The following is a 17522-nucleotide window of genomic DNA, read 5'->3' on the forward strand; positions in this document are numbered from 1 at the left end:
AAACAGTTCATTATAGTGCTTGACGGTGCAAACTGGTATTTGTCATCATATTACTTTAATTTATTAGCATACTAATAAACAAACTACTTTTAAGCGCACTTTGTTAAAGGAGTAGCCCACTTCAGAATTAAAATTTCACCCCACGTCACCCAAGATGTTCATGTCTTTCTTTCTTCAGTCGAAAAGAGATTAAGGAATTCTGAGGAAAAAATTTCAGGATTTTTCTCCATATAGTGGACTTCAATGGGGACCAACGGTTTGAAGGTCCAAATTGCAGTTTCAATGCAGCTTCAAAGAGTTCTACATGATCCCAGCTGAGGAATAAGGGTCTTATCTAGCGAAACGATTGGTCATTTTCTAAAAAATATAAACAGGTATATACTTTTTAAAGGGTTAGTTCACCCAAAAATGAAAATTCTGTCATTAATTACTCACCCTCATGTCGTTCGACACCCGTAAGACCTCCGTTCATATTCGGAACACAAATGAAGATATTTTTGTTGAAAGCTGATGGCTGAGAAAGGCTTCAGATGGGCCTCCATTGGCATTCAGTACATTAATACTCCCAAGACCCATAAAAGGCACTTAAAACGTTGTTACAAAGTCCATCTCACCACAGTGGCTCTACAATAATTTTACGATGCGACGACAATAGTTTTTGTCGACGCATGCGCGAGAATATGACGTAGCGCCAGCGTTCGGGAATCCATGAAATGCACACTTAAGCCCCATTTTGAGAACTACGCTGAGACCTAAAGCACGATCAATGTAGAATTCAACAGCTTAGACACGCGCGTCTTCCTCTGCTTGTAAACAAATCGCTTCTGAGTCATGTGTCCGAGCGCCGGATCTACGTCATATTCTCGCGCATGCGTCGTGGAGGCACACACGGAAGACAATAACAAGCTGGAGGTGTTATTTTGATTTTTTTTTGCGCACAAAAACTATTGTCGTTGCATCGTAAAATTATTGTAGAGCCACTGTGGTGAGATGGACTTTGTAACAACGTTTTAAGTGCCTTTTATGGGTCTTGGGAGTATTAATGTACTGAATGCCAATGGAGGCCTATCTGAAGCCTTTCTCAGCCATCAGCTTTCAACAAAAATATCTTCATTTGTGTTCCGAATATGAACGGAGGTCTTAAGGGTGTCGAACGACATGAGGGTGAGTAATTAATGACAGATTTTTCATTTTTGGGTGAACTAACCCTTTAACCATCAATGCTCTTCTTGCTCTGATCTACGCCACGTATTACATAATTACGTTGGAAAGGTCACGACTGACGTAGGCGGAAGGCATTCATTTTCTCCTCCAACTTCAAAATCGTTCGACAACGTTGCTTTACCTTTTTATGTGAAGGGAGTTTGAGTCTTTGCACGTTTGCTTTGTAAACCAGTAAAAATCAGTACTTTCGCCTACATCACTCGTGACCTTTCCAACGTGACGACGTAATGCGTGGCGTATCGCAGATCTAAGCATTTGTGGTAAAAAAAAGCATATACATTTTTATATTTTTTAGAAAATTACAGATGGTTTTAAGACCCTTATTCCTCGGCTGGGATCGTGTAGAGAACTTTGAAGCTGCATTAAAACTGCCATCTGGACCTTCAAACCATTGTACCCCATTGAAGTCCACTATATGGAGACAAATCCTGGAACATTTTCCTCAAAAACCTTAATTTCTTTTCAACTGAAGAAAGAAAGACATGAACATCTTGAATGACGTGGGGGTGAGTAAATTATCAGGACATTTTAATTCTGAAGTGAACTACTCCTTTTAAACCACACATCCGACAAAAACTGCCAAGTAACGCTGGAAGTCTTGTATATGCACAGAAAATATCTTACTTTCGTGTTGAAAAATAAGAAAAATAAGAATAGAAAAGGCTCATATATTGAAACAAATTATCCCTAGGACTGTGGCCTCCTGTATTATCCTACTCGGTGGAATACATAAATGGAAAAAGAGACGGCTAGCACAATGAAAGAAAAAAATCATTAATTTGACGGAGCCAAACAAATATGTTTGGGTAACAGTCCTATTTTCTAAAACAATCAATATTGTAATTGCCAAAGACATTGTCTACCTCACACCTCCCTGTGACATTCTATTATTCTTTAGGCCAAGGTGACCTCAGCGGGTGAACGTACCGCTCAGCCAGGCGACCAATCAGAAAGCAGCCCGCTCTTGAGGAGTCCCCCAAGTAATCCTGTACAACATTACCTCGAGCAAAAGCAAAACATCTCATTCTGTTGCACTACGACGCTCAAATATCTGTGTGTGTGTGTGTGTGTGTGTGTGTTTGGTCAAAAAATGCTTTGTTCTGACTCATTTTCTTGACTCAGGTTTCTTGTCATGCACCTTCAAGCTGCTTTATTTGCTCTGATGTTGAATGAATAGTAATTGACAAATTAAATGAAATAATTTCAGCAAAGTGATTCAGATTTGGTGATCTAATATCCTCCGTTATGTTTCATCTTTACCTCTCTTGAGCCTCCTATATTAGGAGTTTGGGTTTCTTTAGCTCATGCAGGAGACTTTGTATTCCTTTAGAAATTGCATGAAGCATACGCAAACAAACAATAAGCATACAGATCTCAAATATATTGCATTTCAGTCACTACACCACCCAGTCCTGAGCCACGATGATGTACGTTCTCTATTGTTGCCAGGGAAAGCGGAATAGTAAGCCTAGCGTGAGTCATAAACGCAGGTACAGGCTGCAGGTAGTCTAACCCCTGGGATCAGAGCATCGAGCTTAAGAGAACGGACATAATCCTCCAGAGGAGTCATGTAACACCAACTCAAAACCTTGGAGAAAAAAGAACATGATTGCATGCATTTGGTTCGAAAACGGCAGTACTATTAAAAAAACAAACATTTATTCCTGAGAGGTGTATGGTGGTATTTACAGTAGAAATTAAATGTGCCAAGTTGCCAACTGTGTCATCTATCTATCTATCTATCTATCTATCTATCTATCTATCTATCTATCTATCTATCTATCTATCTATCTATCTATCTATCTATCTATCTATCTATCTATCACCAAGGCTGCATTTATTTGTTCTAAAATATAGTAAAGCATTAATACTGTAAAATATTAATACAATTTAAAATAACTTTTCTATTTTGATACATCCTATAATGTAATTTATTCCTTTGATTTCAAAACCGAATTTTCAGCAGCCATTACTCTAGTCATTAATCTAATAATCTTGTTATAAATGCAGAAATTGTAATAATAAAAGTATTATAGTACAGGGTTCTACACTGCAACCATTTGGGTCGCATTTGCAATTTAAAATGACTGCGTGCGACTGTGAAAAAATATTTAGGCACACTGGTGAGAGTGACATATCACCAATACAATTGGAATAAAAAAATACAACTCCCAAAATGCATCAACAATGAGCAACAGTTACATTTCGTACTGCGTTCGGCTGCTTTTCATGCCTTCAGTCAAAGACTCAGCAGAGCATTTATATTTATTCATTTAGCAGACACTTTTATCCAAAATGACTTACAACTGAGGAATGCAGGAAGCGGTTCGTCATGAAAAGGTGAATAATCATGAAAAGTGCTCAAAATACTACGTTTTGGACATTGCTTAGAGTATAAGATAGAATAGGGAGGGAATAGAGGAAAAATGAGGTTTTTTTTTTGATGAGGTTAAGTGCTCACAGAAGAGATGAGTTTTCAGCTGTCTTTTGTATGTCAGTGATTCAGCATTCCGGATGGAGGTGGGGAGATCGTTCCACCAGCACAGTGAACAGAGAGCGAAAACATTCTGGAGAGTGATTTCGTGCCTATCTATGGTGGTACCACGAGCAGTCGCTCCTTTGCTGAGCGAAGGCTTCTGGTGGGGAAGTAGACTCATAACAGCGAGTCGAAGTATGCGGGTGCTGAGCTATTGGTGGATCTGTATGAAAGCATCAACGCCTTGAACTTGATGCGAGCAGCGAGTGGTAGCCAGTGCAGAGAGATGAAGAGAGGTGTGACATGGGCCCTTTTGGGCTCGTTGAAGACAAATCGTGCCGCTGCGTTGTGAATCATTTGAAACGTTTTGATTGCACACGATTGACATCCAGCCAGAAGAGCAAGTGCAAAAAACGTGTGCGACGGACTACACAAGGTGAAACAGTGACGCAGCCATGCACACTTACCAGACCGTCTCATGCTGCTGATGTTTCTTTGCAACCAAATTAACTGGAAATACTACATTTGGATTTAAACAATCATAAACAAGGAGCTTGGGGCAAAAATGCCACCAAAAATTAATAAAAAACAAACAAAAAAGCCCCTGTACGAGTTCTTGATTTTAATCTATCACATATGATATAGTTAAAGCTGCAGTCCGTAATTTCTTTTGTTAAAAATGTATATATCAATCAATGTTTATTTACAAAGCACATTTAAACACAACCAAGGTTGACCAAAGTGCAAGTACATCATGAATCCAAATGCCATTTTTGATTTATCCTGAATCACTAAGGTATGCCTATAATAAGTGTTTATCTTCTGACTATTTTATATTCTGACTACGAAGTAGCCCAGTATCTGCATGACTCGTCATAGACATAAACAGAGAGAAGTAGCTCCGGCTACAATGTTCTTCCGCAAGACGCATGCAGTTTTGTTTATTAACCGCTAGAGCGCCGGAAGTTACGGACTGCAGCTTTAAGCAATATCACACAGGTGGACAGACTTCGGTTGCTCAGAGTATTGGCATGATTACAAAAGCTACAATACTGTATTTTTGCTCTGTTTCGTGAAAATAGTTTCAAACAAAGCCACATCAGAACTGCTGCACATCTCCAAGTAACCGTGATTCCTGAATGAATCTGAATGAACCTGAAGTCACAAGGGCTCCTAAAAAAAAATGTTAGCGTAGAGCATTGTAGTATCTGATTTGGTTCTCAAGAAATTTTTCTTGCTATTATAAGAAACTATGATACATAATTTTCACATTTCTTTGATGAATAAAAAGTTCAAAAGCCTTTATTTGAAATCTCTTCACTGTCAATTTTGATCAATTTAAAGCATGCATCCGTGTTGAATAAAAGTATTAATTTAAAAAAAGCCTGTGAAAAAAAAATATATATATATTAGGGATGCCACAATTCTCAATATAATATTGAACCGTTCAGTACGGCATTCACGGTTCAATACGCGCTTGTGAATTGCGGTTATTTTCGGTTTTGCATTGAATTAATTATTTCTCTACAAATTCTATCATTTGCCTCCATCCCAATACTGAACAACCCGACATACATTCACATCACACGTTAGTGGTAGAGTTATACTCACGGAACACTATAGTTATTCACAATCAAGAAAGTTTATTATTTGCATGCATTTTAAAGCCTTGTCGGCTCATTCGCGTGCGCGGTTTTAACATGCGCTTTTCCGAGCGCGCGCACTAAGCGCCTGTCAAACACGTGATTACTGGACTAAGTAGTCGTCTTACTGCGCTAATACTGTCAAATACACACAAGGTTAACATAAACACAGTCGGTTATGTCTAAAGCGAAAGTAAAATCGCGTGTGTCTGTATTAGATGCACGGAGGTCTTAAATTGAAAGCAGTGCAGAAGTGAACACGCTTAAAGGGACAGTTCACCTCTAAAATTATGTCATTAATGTTGTTCCAAACCTGTATTCATTTCTCAATGACAGAATTTTCATTTTTGAATGAACAATCCCCTTTAATGTTAATACAAAACATTTTATATTTTACAATACACAAGGTTTTTTTTTTTTTAAGCAAAGTTTTAAGTTTAAGTAAGGGTTTTCAATTATTTTAAGTAAAATAAAGAGTATTGCAATAAAAAAAGTGTCCTTTTTCTCCTTAACCTCTTGCTGTTCCTGTCGCCTAAGAATAGAATAACAAAAAACTGATGTGACAAGCCATCAGAACCGAACCGAAAACCGTGGTTAAAAACCGAGGTATGTATGGAACTGTGGACTAACTGTATTGTTGCATCCCTAATATATATATATATATATAAAGAGAGAGAGAGAGAGAGAGAGAGAGAGAGAGAGAGAGAGAGAGAGAGAGAGAGAGAGAGAGAGAGAGAGAGAGAGAGAGAGAGAGAGAGAGAAACTATAACTTCATTAAATCATTATTCAACTCACTATTCGAAAACATTACTAGATTGAAAATTTTAGTCATATCGCCCACCCTCACCTCAGAGATCCAAAAGAATTATTATGTATACTTGCACCCAAAAGAAACATTTGTGAAGAACAAAGTTTTCATAAAACTGAGAATTGAGGGAGGGGTGACCAGCATACGTAAAAACTAGAGCAACATTGGTTCCCCTGAGTGCCTCCGTCCTCTTCATTTCTGACATAAATTTCTTTTCAGCGCCACAGACCCCCTGAAGCCCTGTTTTTCTATGACTAATAATGTCATGTTTGTTTCTGCGGACCATGGGAGGGAATTTGGTCCTTTTTGGAAAAGTGGGTTAGATTCTTTTTTAACAGTGGCTAGTCATAAAATACTTTACTGATTCTTGTGCAGAATCATTTAGGAGGTCAAATTTACATTTGCAAATGGCATATAGGCTCTGCATTAAGATGTGAATTGAAACCAATGGAAATTCTCGGATTATTCCCATGAACGGAATCTTAGGCCTAGACCTGCCTTTTTTATTTACCATGCAACTTTTTCACGTAAGCACATGGCACAACAGTTTGATTCAGCACATCTGAATTCAATGTGAACACCGATTCTTGCCGCACATAAATCAAACCACTCATGGGAGACAACCTATCCCGTGTTTATAGATAGAACGAATGCTCTACCAGTGACAGCACTCTTCATCACGGCTGAACGCCTCGGCGGCCAGGCATCAGTTATCTCTGCAATCAAAGCCGAAGTGTATTACAGAACTTAGACTTACGGAGAATACAAATATAACAGTATTGATCTATATTGATGACAGCTCACATACAACAATGGATGATGATGCCATTTAATCTGCTCTGTATTTAAGCTTTTTTTCCAAAAGTAAAAATCACAAAAATATTACAAATATACACCATTCATTTATTCAGCAAGGATTCAATTGAATTGCTTAAATTGATCAAAAGTGGCATTAAATACATAACATTACAAAAGATTTCTATTTCACAAAACTACTGAAGGGCACAGCTGTTTTCAACATTTATAATAATAAGAAATGTTTCTTAAGCGACAGATAGACAGATAGATGGATAGACAGACAGGCAGAAGATACTTATTTCAAAAACCATCTTATAGAGTCCAAACTTGTCAAGAAAAAAACATAACCAAATTAAAATAAATGACAATACTCATGATGTTTGCGATCATGCTTAGTTTTATATCACCAGTAAATGTACCATTAAATATATCATAAACATTAAAAAATATTGCCCAGCTCTGGCATCCGTTTTACTATTCGGTTTATTATAGTCTACAAGGAGCTCTCCATGTGCACCAGGAGCGCTCTGGATTTAAAGCAACTGGACACCAAGAAAGCTTTGTCTGCATCTAGAGGCAGTTCTGCACCATGGTGCATATCAGGTCTCTGAGGGATTTGGCTGTTAGTGTGTGTGTGTTTGTGTGCAAAACAGAGACTACACCTGAGACTACTTTAGAAACCAAATCCAGGCTGTCTGTCAGGTAGAATATCTGCACTATAAAGATGTCTCAGAGACAGTATGAAAAAAATCTGACAAATTAGCGTGCCGAAAAAAAACCCACCTGAAATGCGTCACAGCAGTGCACAAGAGTTAATCTTTCCATGATGACACAATCTTTCCTAATCAGCTAATTAGCTAATCAGAAAAGATATTTAAGGGGACCTATTATGCAAAATTCACTTTTATAAGGTTTTTAAACACAGATGCATGTCCACAATGCGTTTAAACAACCAGCCTATAATGGTAAAAATCCACCCAATACTTTTTTATAATCCCCAAAATCATTAATCTCTCCAAACCTGCGTTTCAGATTTCCCCCTGCTCTTACTTAAGAGTAGGGAAGCCTCGCCCACGACGGTGATGATCTGCCCTATTAGCATAGACACTGAGTGAGAAGCATTTCTGTTTACTTGCTATATCAGCTAGAGATTTACAACTGAACATAGAGTCTCCATAGAATCCCAGCATCCGAGCCACTGAGGACATTGTGGTTGAATTTCGTTTTTCACAACAGTTTCCACCCAAGCACCTGTACAGCTATATATAAATTATCATGAAGGATGCTAATCGATAACTAGAAGACCGTTAACTCCACATCAACACATCAATTAACCATTCAGAAACTTCATCACTTCTTCTTGAGTCTCTCCATCATTGTCCGACTCCGGTTTCGAACATATCCACAAGTTTCCTACGCCCCATGAGGCCTTGCGTCAAAAGTGGGAGCGTCTTCCGGTTCAAAGTAAACAAGCGGGACATTTCCATCGTAGTTTATGCGCACGTTTTCATATTGGATAGAAAATATATTCTACTCAAACGAGCGTATATGTTTTTTATGTGCATTTACAGGGAGTGCAGAATTATTAGGCACGTTGATTTTCTGATCATATTTTTTTTCCAGGCACATTTGACCAATTCCAAACCACAGTAATCCTAATAACTACTATTGATTTAGTATTTAATAATGTATAAGTGATATATAATTGTTCATGAAGGCTGGAAATGAAAATCACCTTATATTCAGGTGTGCAGAATTATTAGGCATGTTTTCTTTTACAGATAAATTGAGCCAAAAAAGAGATTTAACTCAGACTGAAAAGTCAAAAAGTATTAAATGCCCATGAGAAGGATGCAATACTAATGCAATACTAGACATTGCAGTTAAGGCGTGACCATTGGACAGTGAAATGCTCGTTGGGTCAGCAGGGTCAGACAAAAACAGGTGGTGAAGAAAAGACACCTGTTAACTGCAAAAGAATTAAGAATTAAGGTGAAGAATTAAGGGTGAAACCATCAGGAACCCTTTAGTCTCCAGCGCCACCATTTTCCAAAGCTGCAACCTACCTGGAGTCTCCAGAAGTGCAAGGTGTCAGGATCTCAGAGACTTCAGTTAGGTAAAGAATCCTAAAAAATGACCCCCACTAGATAAGAATCACAAGCTGAAGTGTTGTAAAATACATGAAGAAGGTTTTTTTATAGGCTTTATGGACAGATAGGTTGAGAATGACTCTTGAAGGACCAGCACCACATCCTCTAGTACCACTGTTTGAAGAATCTTCCAGAATCTGGCAGTACGTTTTGGGAGTTCATTTTTAGTCCATCTCTGCAAAACGGACTTCAGGATGGACTAAAATGAACTCCCAAAACTTTGAATTGATCAGATTGAATTGACTTTTTGAGTTGTGGTGTTTCAAAGACCTAAAATGTCAGGTGGTGCGACCAGCAAATTTACATTTAAAAGTATCAATTCCCACTGCAATTGCAAAATGAAGTAAGAAATATAAATGTAAACCATTATATAAATGTACACAAATAATAATAAATAAATAAAAAAAACATAAAAACTCCTTATGGAACATTGTGTTCTGAACACATTGAAAAGTGTCCGTTTATATGAATTGGACTAAAAGGGCAATACATAGAAAAGGGAAAGGGAATTTACCATGTGATATGCATTTTACAATAATTCATATATTGTATATGTATATTATTTTAAATGAATATATGGTCGCACCACCTGACATTTTCTGGGTGGTAAAATCTTGAAATCTTGTTTTATAATGAATTAATGCTGTCTTAAAAGCTGTAAAACCAATATGAATCAACACCATACATTTTTTTGAACATAAAAATGCATTTTAAAACTCTTTTGCTTAAAATTTGAATTTTTTTATCTTTAAAGGATTACTATTTTTCTTATTTGTCATTGACCCATATACGTAATAAAAGCCGACCAATCAGGTTGTGAACATATCCCTATCCCTTTAGGTTTGGTATCTTTAGATTCAGTGTTAAAAATGCCAACGCTAAGCAGGACTAATTTTCTTTTTTTTGGTCCGGACCAAACAAACACACCCTATAGTGGTCACAACTTACTGAACTCACTGCTCTCTGTTAATAACATCATCCATCAGGATGAACTACGTTGATCGAGGGTTCTAATTTAACAACTCACACACAGTCAGCAAACACGTTTACATCTCAGGTGTTTCCAGGGACCAGTGCGACTATGAGCTCTTGGGATCAGCCAGCAAACATGTGCACAGTGTTTGCAGGTATGGATCCTTTCAAGTCCGTTCCACAGTACAAATGCACAAAGGAGGCAATAAGCAGAAAGGTTCAGTTCAGTCATAATTGACAAAAAAAAAAGAGTTCTTACACATCCTTCAAACATGTCAAAACAGCCAAAGCACAATTTTCAATCCATTTTGCATCCTTCAAATCAAACAAAATCCTTCTTGAGCAGAAAAGTGGCATTCAAATCAGATCAAATGTCATCAAAAAGCATTTGATGAATAAAAAGGAATATGCTAAATCCTAGTCTAAAATCCTAGTCAAGCAGGAGGCACAGATTTGTTCCCTAGATGTTGCTATTTTTGTCCATGCACCTAAAAATGTATATGACCTGAACTTTTCTTGAAAGCACAAAAAACATATTTGCTTGAAGCTGCTAACGTTTAGCCACTGATCTTAAATATCACTCCACAAACATTGAGACCAATTTGTTCAGCAAAGGAAAACTCAAAACGAAGGGGCGCAGTGGCCCTGGATATTAAAATTGTAATAACATTCACAAAAGTGAGTCATGCAGTGAGTCTGGTCGTGGTCTAAATGTGTGGGGTTGAATTTCACCCCCTCAGGGAGTATCATAGGAAATCCATGTACAGTAATGAGAGACTGGATTTAAATTGACTATGCCCCCATCCACACGGAGACGCTGTATACATAAAAGTTGTGTATAATATCAGCATTTCGTCCAAGCGGATCCAGCATTTTGGGAGCCTGAAACCGATATTTTTTTAACCGGGTCCCAGAGTGGATTAATCTGAAACCGACACCCTTGCGTTTTCATGTGTACAGTCAATCCGTATATTTTGTGAAACGTGATGTCAATCATCACACCACGTCCCGCACGATAAAGACTAGAAGGGATACAGCTACGGGCACTGGGCAAGCGCACATCAATATTGCGTCATTTAATTACTGTATTTGCATTATTGTAAGGGTAGGTTTAGGGTCGGGGTAGGTGTATGAGTTAATAAAACACATCTGGTAAGTAGCAACTTTATTTATTGTTATTTTATTGTGAGATTTTGCCTCACTTCTTACCATTGCTGTATCCCTTCTAGCCACAACTCTTCTTCTCTGTTTGTAGTGTATTTCTGTGGCAGAATTACAGCACCACATAGTGGTCTGGCATGTAAACTACATCATTTTGAGTAGGGCTGCTCGATTATGGAAAAAATCATAATCACGATTATTTTGGTCAATATTGAAATCACGATTATGTAACACGATTATTTCACATGACTTTGGGAATGTGTTGTATTTATTAAAAATACACCTTTCAACAATTCAATTGAAATTGTAACGTTTGTTGTACTTTTTGAACTATTAAAATAAATAATATAACATATATTCAAATCAAAGTAAAGTATTCACGTAAAAATGATAACCACAAATAAATAAGATCAACAATATGGTTCGGCTAGATATGCTTTTCAGGTACGTCTAACATTAGTTTTCAGGTACAGAAATGTATCAAATGTAAAATAACATTGCATATTTGAGTGCATAAATTAAAGATGAATCCTATTAAACTTACAAAAGCTATTCAATCCGGATCGGATATGCATCGTCTTTATCGACTGTATAAAGTTCACTTAAGGCATATACAGACTATGTCTGCTAGGATACTCATCAAGATGGACATGTTGAGATACGTTTTGTGTGAGTTTGTCCGTTCAAGAGCAAGACTTGAAAGAGAACTCAATATTTGCGCGCTGAGAGACGTGTGCGCGCTCTCGGATGAGCGCACAGAGATACATTTCCTCACAACGCGCGCGGCTTCTCATTCGCGTCTTCTGGCACTAAACCCGGGGGATGACGGTGAAAACGACTGGTCATATTCAAACAAACGGCAGCACTCGCATGCATTGAACAAAGTTTACAAAGAGAGAATTATTTGAAAAATATGAGGGGAAAAAAGGACGTTTACACGGCACCCCTGCTCTCGTCAGTTTTTGTTTCTATATTAGATTGTCATAGATCACTCTGTGTTTAATTTTCAAGTGGTTAAACAAATTCGTGGTGTTCCCTTGCGTTACAGCCATGTAGCAAATCTTGCACGTAGCATGTTTCTGCTCGTCGTCTGATTCCTCGAAGCCAAACTGTTCCCAGACAACGGAGTTGGTTTTGCCTTTTTTGCTCACCAAACGCTGCTGTAACTGCCCTCCTTCTGCCATCTTTACTCGCGCCGAGTTTTTAAATTCCAGCGGATGATATGCACAGGAGACTCACGATCTGAGAAAGTTTGTGGCTTCGGGAGGGGCGGATCTCAGAACGCAAGACAAAATAAGAGTGTTCTTGCAAAACTGAACATGGCAAAATAATCGTTTTTTCTCGATTGTACTATTTTGGTGATCGTTGGGAGGCAAAATCGAAATCGAAATTCGATTAATTGCACAGCCCTAATTTTGAGTCGGTTTCAGTGGTTTCGTGTGTACGCAGATATTTCTTGAGACGAGGGAAAAAAAATATAGGGAAAGCTCTTGCTTCGTGTGGATGTGGCCTATAGAAGCAATTATCTGCCAAGTGATAGAAAGTATAGGACTTGCTTTTCTTCCATTTGTGTTTATACTGAACACTGACGTCATAAAAATCAGGAGTGTTTAGATTTAAGACACAATTTTTTTTTCTTTTTTGCATACATTGCGTTATATAAGAGGAAGGAGGGGGAAATCATTGAAGAAAAAGGAAACAATGTGAGGTAACAAAGTGGCAATGTGAGGACAAAACTAAAATATAAAAGGTAAGGAAATATTTCATTGCTCTGACTGAAAGGTATCAAATCTGTGACTAATGGTCTATTATGAGCTCGATTCAAGGTTATCTGCATATTTCTGTCTGTACCTAAGGCTCTCTGATAAACATTTGTTTTCCTTCAGGGAACATTTGAACCGTTGGCCTCCTCTAGCCAAGTACTAGACCAACAGGGACTGGATGTGAACGTCTGGTGTTCAGCTCGCAATGAATTAGTCTCTGATGGGTGTAAACATCTTATTTCTCATTCGGTAAATGAAGGAGGAGCCGCGAAGGACAGCAGTTCTCCAGAGGGCTCTCCAGAGAGCAATAGATGTGAAAAGTACTTATGCACGAACTCATCAGGAGAAGCCATGCCTCATGCTCTGGGCTAATTAGAAATATTGATTATAATTACCTGAACATTCGACTTTTGGCTTGGCCACTTGCTAACCTTTTGGTACTATAACTACAGGGCATTTGTACTTAAACTTATATATAATATTCTGAACCATGCGCCAGTCCATTCTGCAATTCATCTGCAGCACTGTGTCCTAACCAGGAAGGTTCCAGCAAAAATGATGTAACAAAAAAATATATAATAATAACAATAAAATCACAGCCAGCCAATTAGAAACGCATGTGGATAAATTATCACTGTCACTCACAAACCACTGCATGGTATAAAGCACATACCTTGTACAAGCATGACTTCTGTGATGCTTCTCAAGATGGCATCCTATTTACAGTTTTTTTTTCCCCCAAGTTTGCATAAATCTCAATTTAAAGTAGACATTTATATTCATTAGATCATTTATATAATCTAAATATTCATAACATTTAGATTTATATACATTTTTTAAACATTAAGCCCCCATGAAATCAAAATGCGGCAAATGCTACTCAAAAAATTGACTCATAAAAAACTAAATAAATGTATTAACTTAACCAAATGAAGCAGATATACACATTTTAAACTTGCATCTCTCTGCTACGAATTCCTCCCCCAACATACCAACTGTAAAAGTAAAAGTAGCTCACAGCTTTGAAGTAAACAAGACTTGGATATTTATAAATACGCTTGTATAGCATATGGTTATTTCACTATATTATAGGTTAGATTTCTTTTTGTAAGACCCCATGAATTAGCTTGATGATACATTTCATGGGTTTCCTGTAGAACTACTACATTGTAATGTAGTATAATCTATTAATGTATCATTAATTAGTAAGATATGCATTTAATAATATAAAAACAGGCCTATATATAGATACAGGCATTATATGTGCATATATATAGGCCTATGCATTGTGCAAAGCAAGTTAATTTAGAAATAATGAAACCGAATGTATTTTCTACTACATAAAACCAGTTTAAAGTATTTATAAAGCAGGCTATTTATTTTTGTATAGTCAAGACAAGATGGCAAAATCATATTCTTACCGTTTAAGCCCTTGAAAGGATGATGGCCATGACATTCTGGACTTTTTCAAACCGGGACGGTTACCGGTGTCCACGGCATATGTCCGGTCCATGGTCCTGGGATTCAGGTACTTTTCCGTGTCGGAAAAGCCTCTCTGTCTCACTCGGTAGTTCTTGCGCGAGCCGAGAGAGTTTTGGACCTGAAGAGGAACCGGGTTCTGTTGCCTCCAGAGATGTTTTGGGGCATTATCGGTACCGGGAGAAACCAAAGTTGATACATCGCTTCCCGCGTCCATTCTTGCAGTTGTATCCACTCGTTAAAATTCGTCAAAAGACTATTTTGTGAGATAAATATTGCAACTAGCTTTGGCGCGAATTGTCCGAAACTTGGATAACATCAATAAGAAAGCGTGGTGTAAAGTAGCTACACTATTAGTGCTATTTCCAAGAAAACAACAATATTCTACGTGAAATCTGCCAGGGCATATAAACAGAAAAGTCATTTTTGATGTACACTATACTGAATTGACCCATTTGGTCCGATATTTCATCGTCTATAGACATCGCTGCTCGCTTCTATCATAATGTCCATAATAACACAAAACTCCACTTGTCCCGTCGAATTGCTTCCCAAATAAACCAGCGAATCTTCGCGGTCCATGCAACAATATAAGCATCCCAGTCTCGCGCCTCAACTAGACGAATAACGCATCCAAGTGCTCTCACTCTCATCTCCACTTCACAGAAGTGATGCTGCCGGGGGAGATCGATATTTATTCTGCACAGGTTGACTGACAGCCCAGGGGGAGGAGCCTTATGCCCAGCACAATGCGGGAAACAACTTCGTTTTGACAAAACTCCATATTTATTAGTGCTAGTCAGTCATATGACATATATGACATGAAAAAAATTGTAGCAGTGCGGCTCAAAAGTCCATTAATATTTGATATTGACTGTTTAATTTTAAAATAGGCCTACTCAATGTGAAAAAAAAAGCAAAATACTATAAAAATATAGTATAGGCCTAACTAGCCTATACTGTGGTCGGTGTCATGCTGCTCCCACAAATAGCCTATTACTTGCCTACTTCATAAATAAGAAATAAGAATTTTTTTCAGTGGTCCTGAATTTAATGAATTTAGAGTAGGCTATGTATTAGCCTACATACATGTAAAGTTTTAAAATGATCATAAAACTTGTCTTGTGCTATGAAATGTTTTTCTGAATATGCCGTGTGCAATGCAAAGGGCGTTTGTTCATGCATTTGTTCTCTATAGATCAGTGGTTGTTGTTTTTGTTTTGTTTTTTGAAGAAGGAACATATAACAAACATAGCATAACATACAGTGCACAACAATGTGTGGCATTAATTGGTGGCAGGGGATCCAAAATCATATCATAATATTTTAGACATTTTAATTACTTTTTGTTTTTTAACAATTTCAAAGAAGACATAAAAGATTCAAATTCCACTATAAACACCTTAAAGTTTGGGGATGAATTTACATACTTTTGTTTATGTATATAAAACTTTGCCAGCAATATAAATAAATTAACAATGTATTCAAGATCTTTGTTAACATTGTTTTCATAATATACAATAATATCCTTATATCAGTGGTTGTTTTCACCCACAGCATAAAGGGATATGACGTTTTTGTGGGCGTTTCCAGTAATGCCGACCAAGTCTATGTATAGGAAATATAGTATATGTTTATCTAATATGCTTATTTGGTTCTCAGGTGACATTTATTATTTTCATAATAATAATAATACAATGTTCTTGAACAGCAAATCAGCATATTAGAATGATTTCTGAAGGATCATGTGACACTAAAGACTGGCGTAAAGATGCTGAAAATTCAGCTTCATGATCACAGGAATAAATTATATTTTTTAAATATATTCAAATAGAAAACAATGATTTAAATTGAAATATATGTCAGAACATTATTGATTTTACTGTATTTCTGATTAAATAAATTCAGCCTTGGTGAGCATAAGAGACTTCTTTCAAAAACATTAAAAAAATTAACATTTCGAAACTTTTGACAGCTGTATACTATATATATATATATATATATATATATATATATATATATATATATATATATATATATATATATATATATATATATATATATATATATATATATATATATATATAGTGGATGTTTTGTCCAATAAAAATATACAAATATAAATGTAAGGTGACTAAGTCTCCTGACAGGTCATCATTTCCTCACATGTGCTGAGCAGTACTGACAGCAGCCTTAAGGTGTTGATTCAACCTGAGCGAACGATAATCACCAAACAACCACACAGAATCCTGAAGTTACAAGCATGAAATTACTTTTGACAGCAAATCTGTTTTCGCCCCTTCTCTCTTTTATCGAAGATAATTTTTCACTCAAATACAATGCGAGTGAACCCCTCAGTTCAGGCACTAAAACCAAAGCCTTGTTAGAATGACTGTCCTGCATATGACACAGCGCTGACAGGAAGGCAATTCAAAGACAAGTGTGTGTAATAGAGAGGTGTCTGATGAAGCACTCTTTCCATTAGAGGCAACGGGGGGAAGAAGAATTGAGACAATTTAACCACTGAAGTCGGCATATTAGAATATTCACTGAATTGTAAATAGGGGACCGTGACCTTGTGAATTACAGCCTGGCATAAAACAGGAAAATGATGCATGCATACAATCAAGACGCAAGGCTTATTCAGAAAAGACGACCCACTTGAATACTGGCCCGTGTAACACTATTAAGCCAATGGTTCATACTGGTGAGTGTTAGAAACGTTTTTTCTGCGATGCAAGTCAAAATCTTAATTTGTGAATGTCTGAATTTAAAAAATTCCCAGTCTTCAGAGTTGGAGACTGAGGCCTCCTGGGGTGTTGAAAAAACAATTTACCATAATCAGATGGGAAAAACAAGTCTTGTGTGCATTTATAAAGTCTATGTGCCGTAGACAGGAGCTGATGTTGCATATCACTAAGCACTTGATTGACAGATTCTCTGTCTCTAGCTGACATGACTGTCAGTCATCTTTTGCTTTAGATGATAATTATGAGAAAGTTGCTATGATTGAGTTGTCTCCGGTTGGACTGTATTCCTTTCTTTGGA

The 17522-nt window shown here is 37.2% G+C and overlaps 1 protein-coding gene across 2 annotated transcripts in view; it reads right to left on the reverse strand.

Annotated features, from left to right (window-relative positions):
• pde4d (phosphodiesterase 4D, cAMP-specific) overlaps positions 1 to 17522 on the reverse strand; it is a gene marked incomplete at its 5' end in the record, with an annotated part of 191973 nt that overhangs the window by 150249 nt on the left and 24202 nt on the right. The window contains one exon of one of the 2 annotated variants that reach the window (XM_079826722.1): positions 14417 to 15144. The exons of the other annotated variant lie outside the window; for it this stretch is intronic. Coding sequence (XP_079682848.1) covers positions 14417 to 14691 — 275 coding nt within the window. Of the gene's footprint in view, positions 1 to 14416; positions 15145 to 17522 lie in introns of those variants that run through there. 2 annotated transcript variants of the gene reach the window in all.

Source organism: Gobio gobio (genome assembly GCF_949357685.1).
Source record: "Gobio gobio genome assembly, chromosome: 10".
NCBI lineage: Eukaryota > Metazoa > Chordata > Actinopteri > Cypriniformes > Gobionidae > Gobio > Gobio gobio.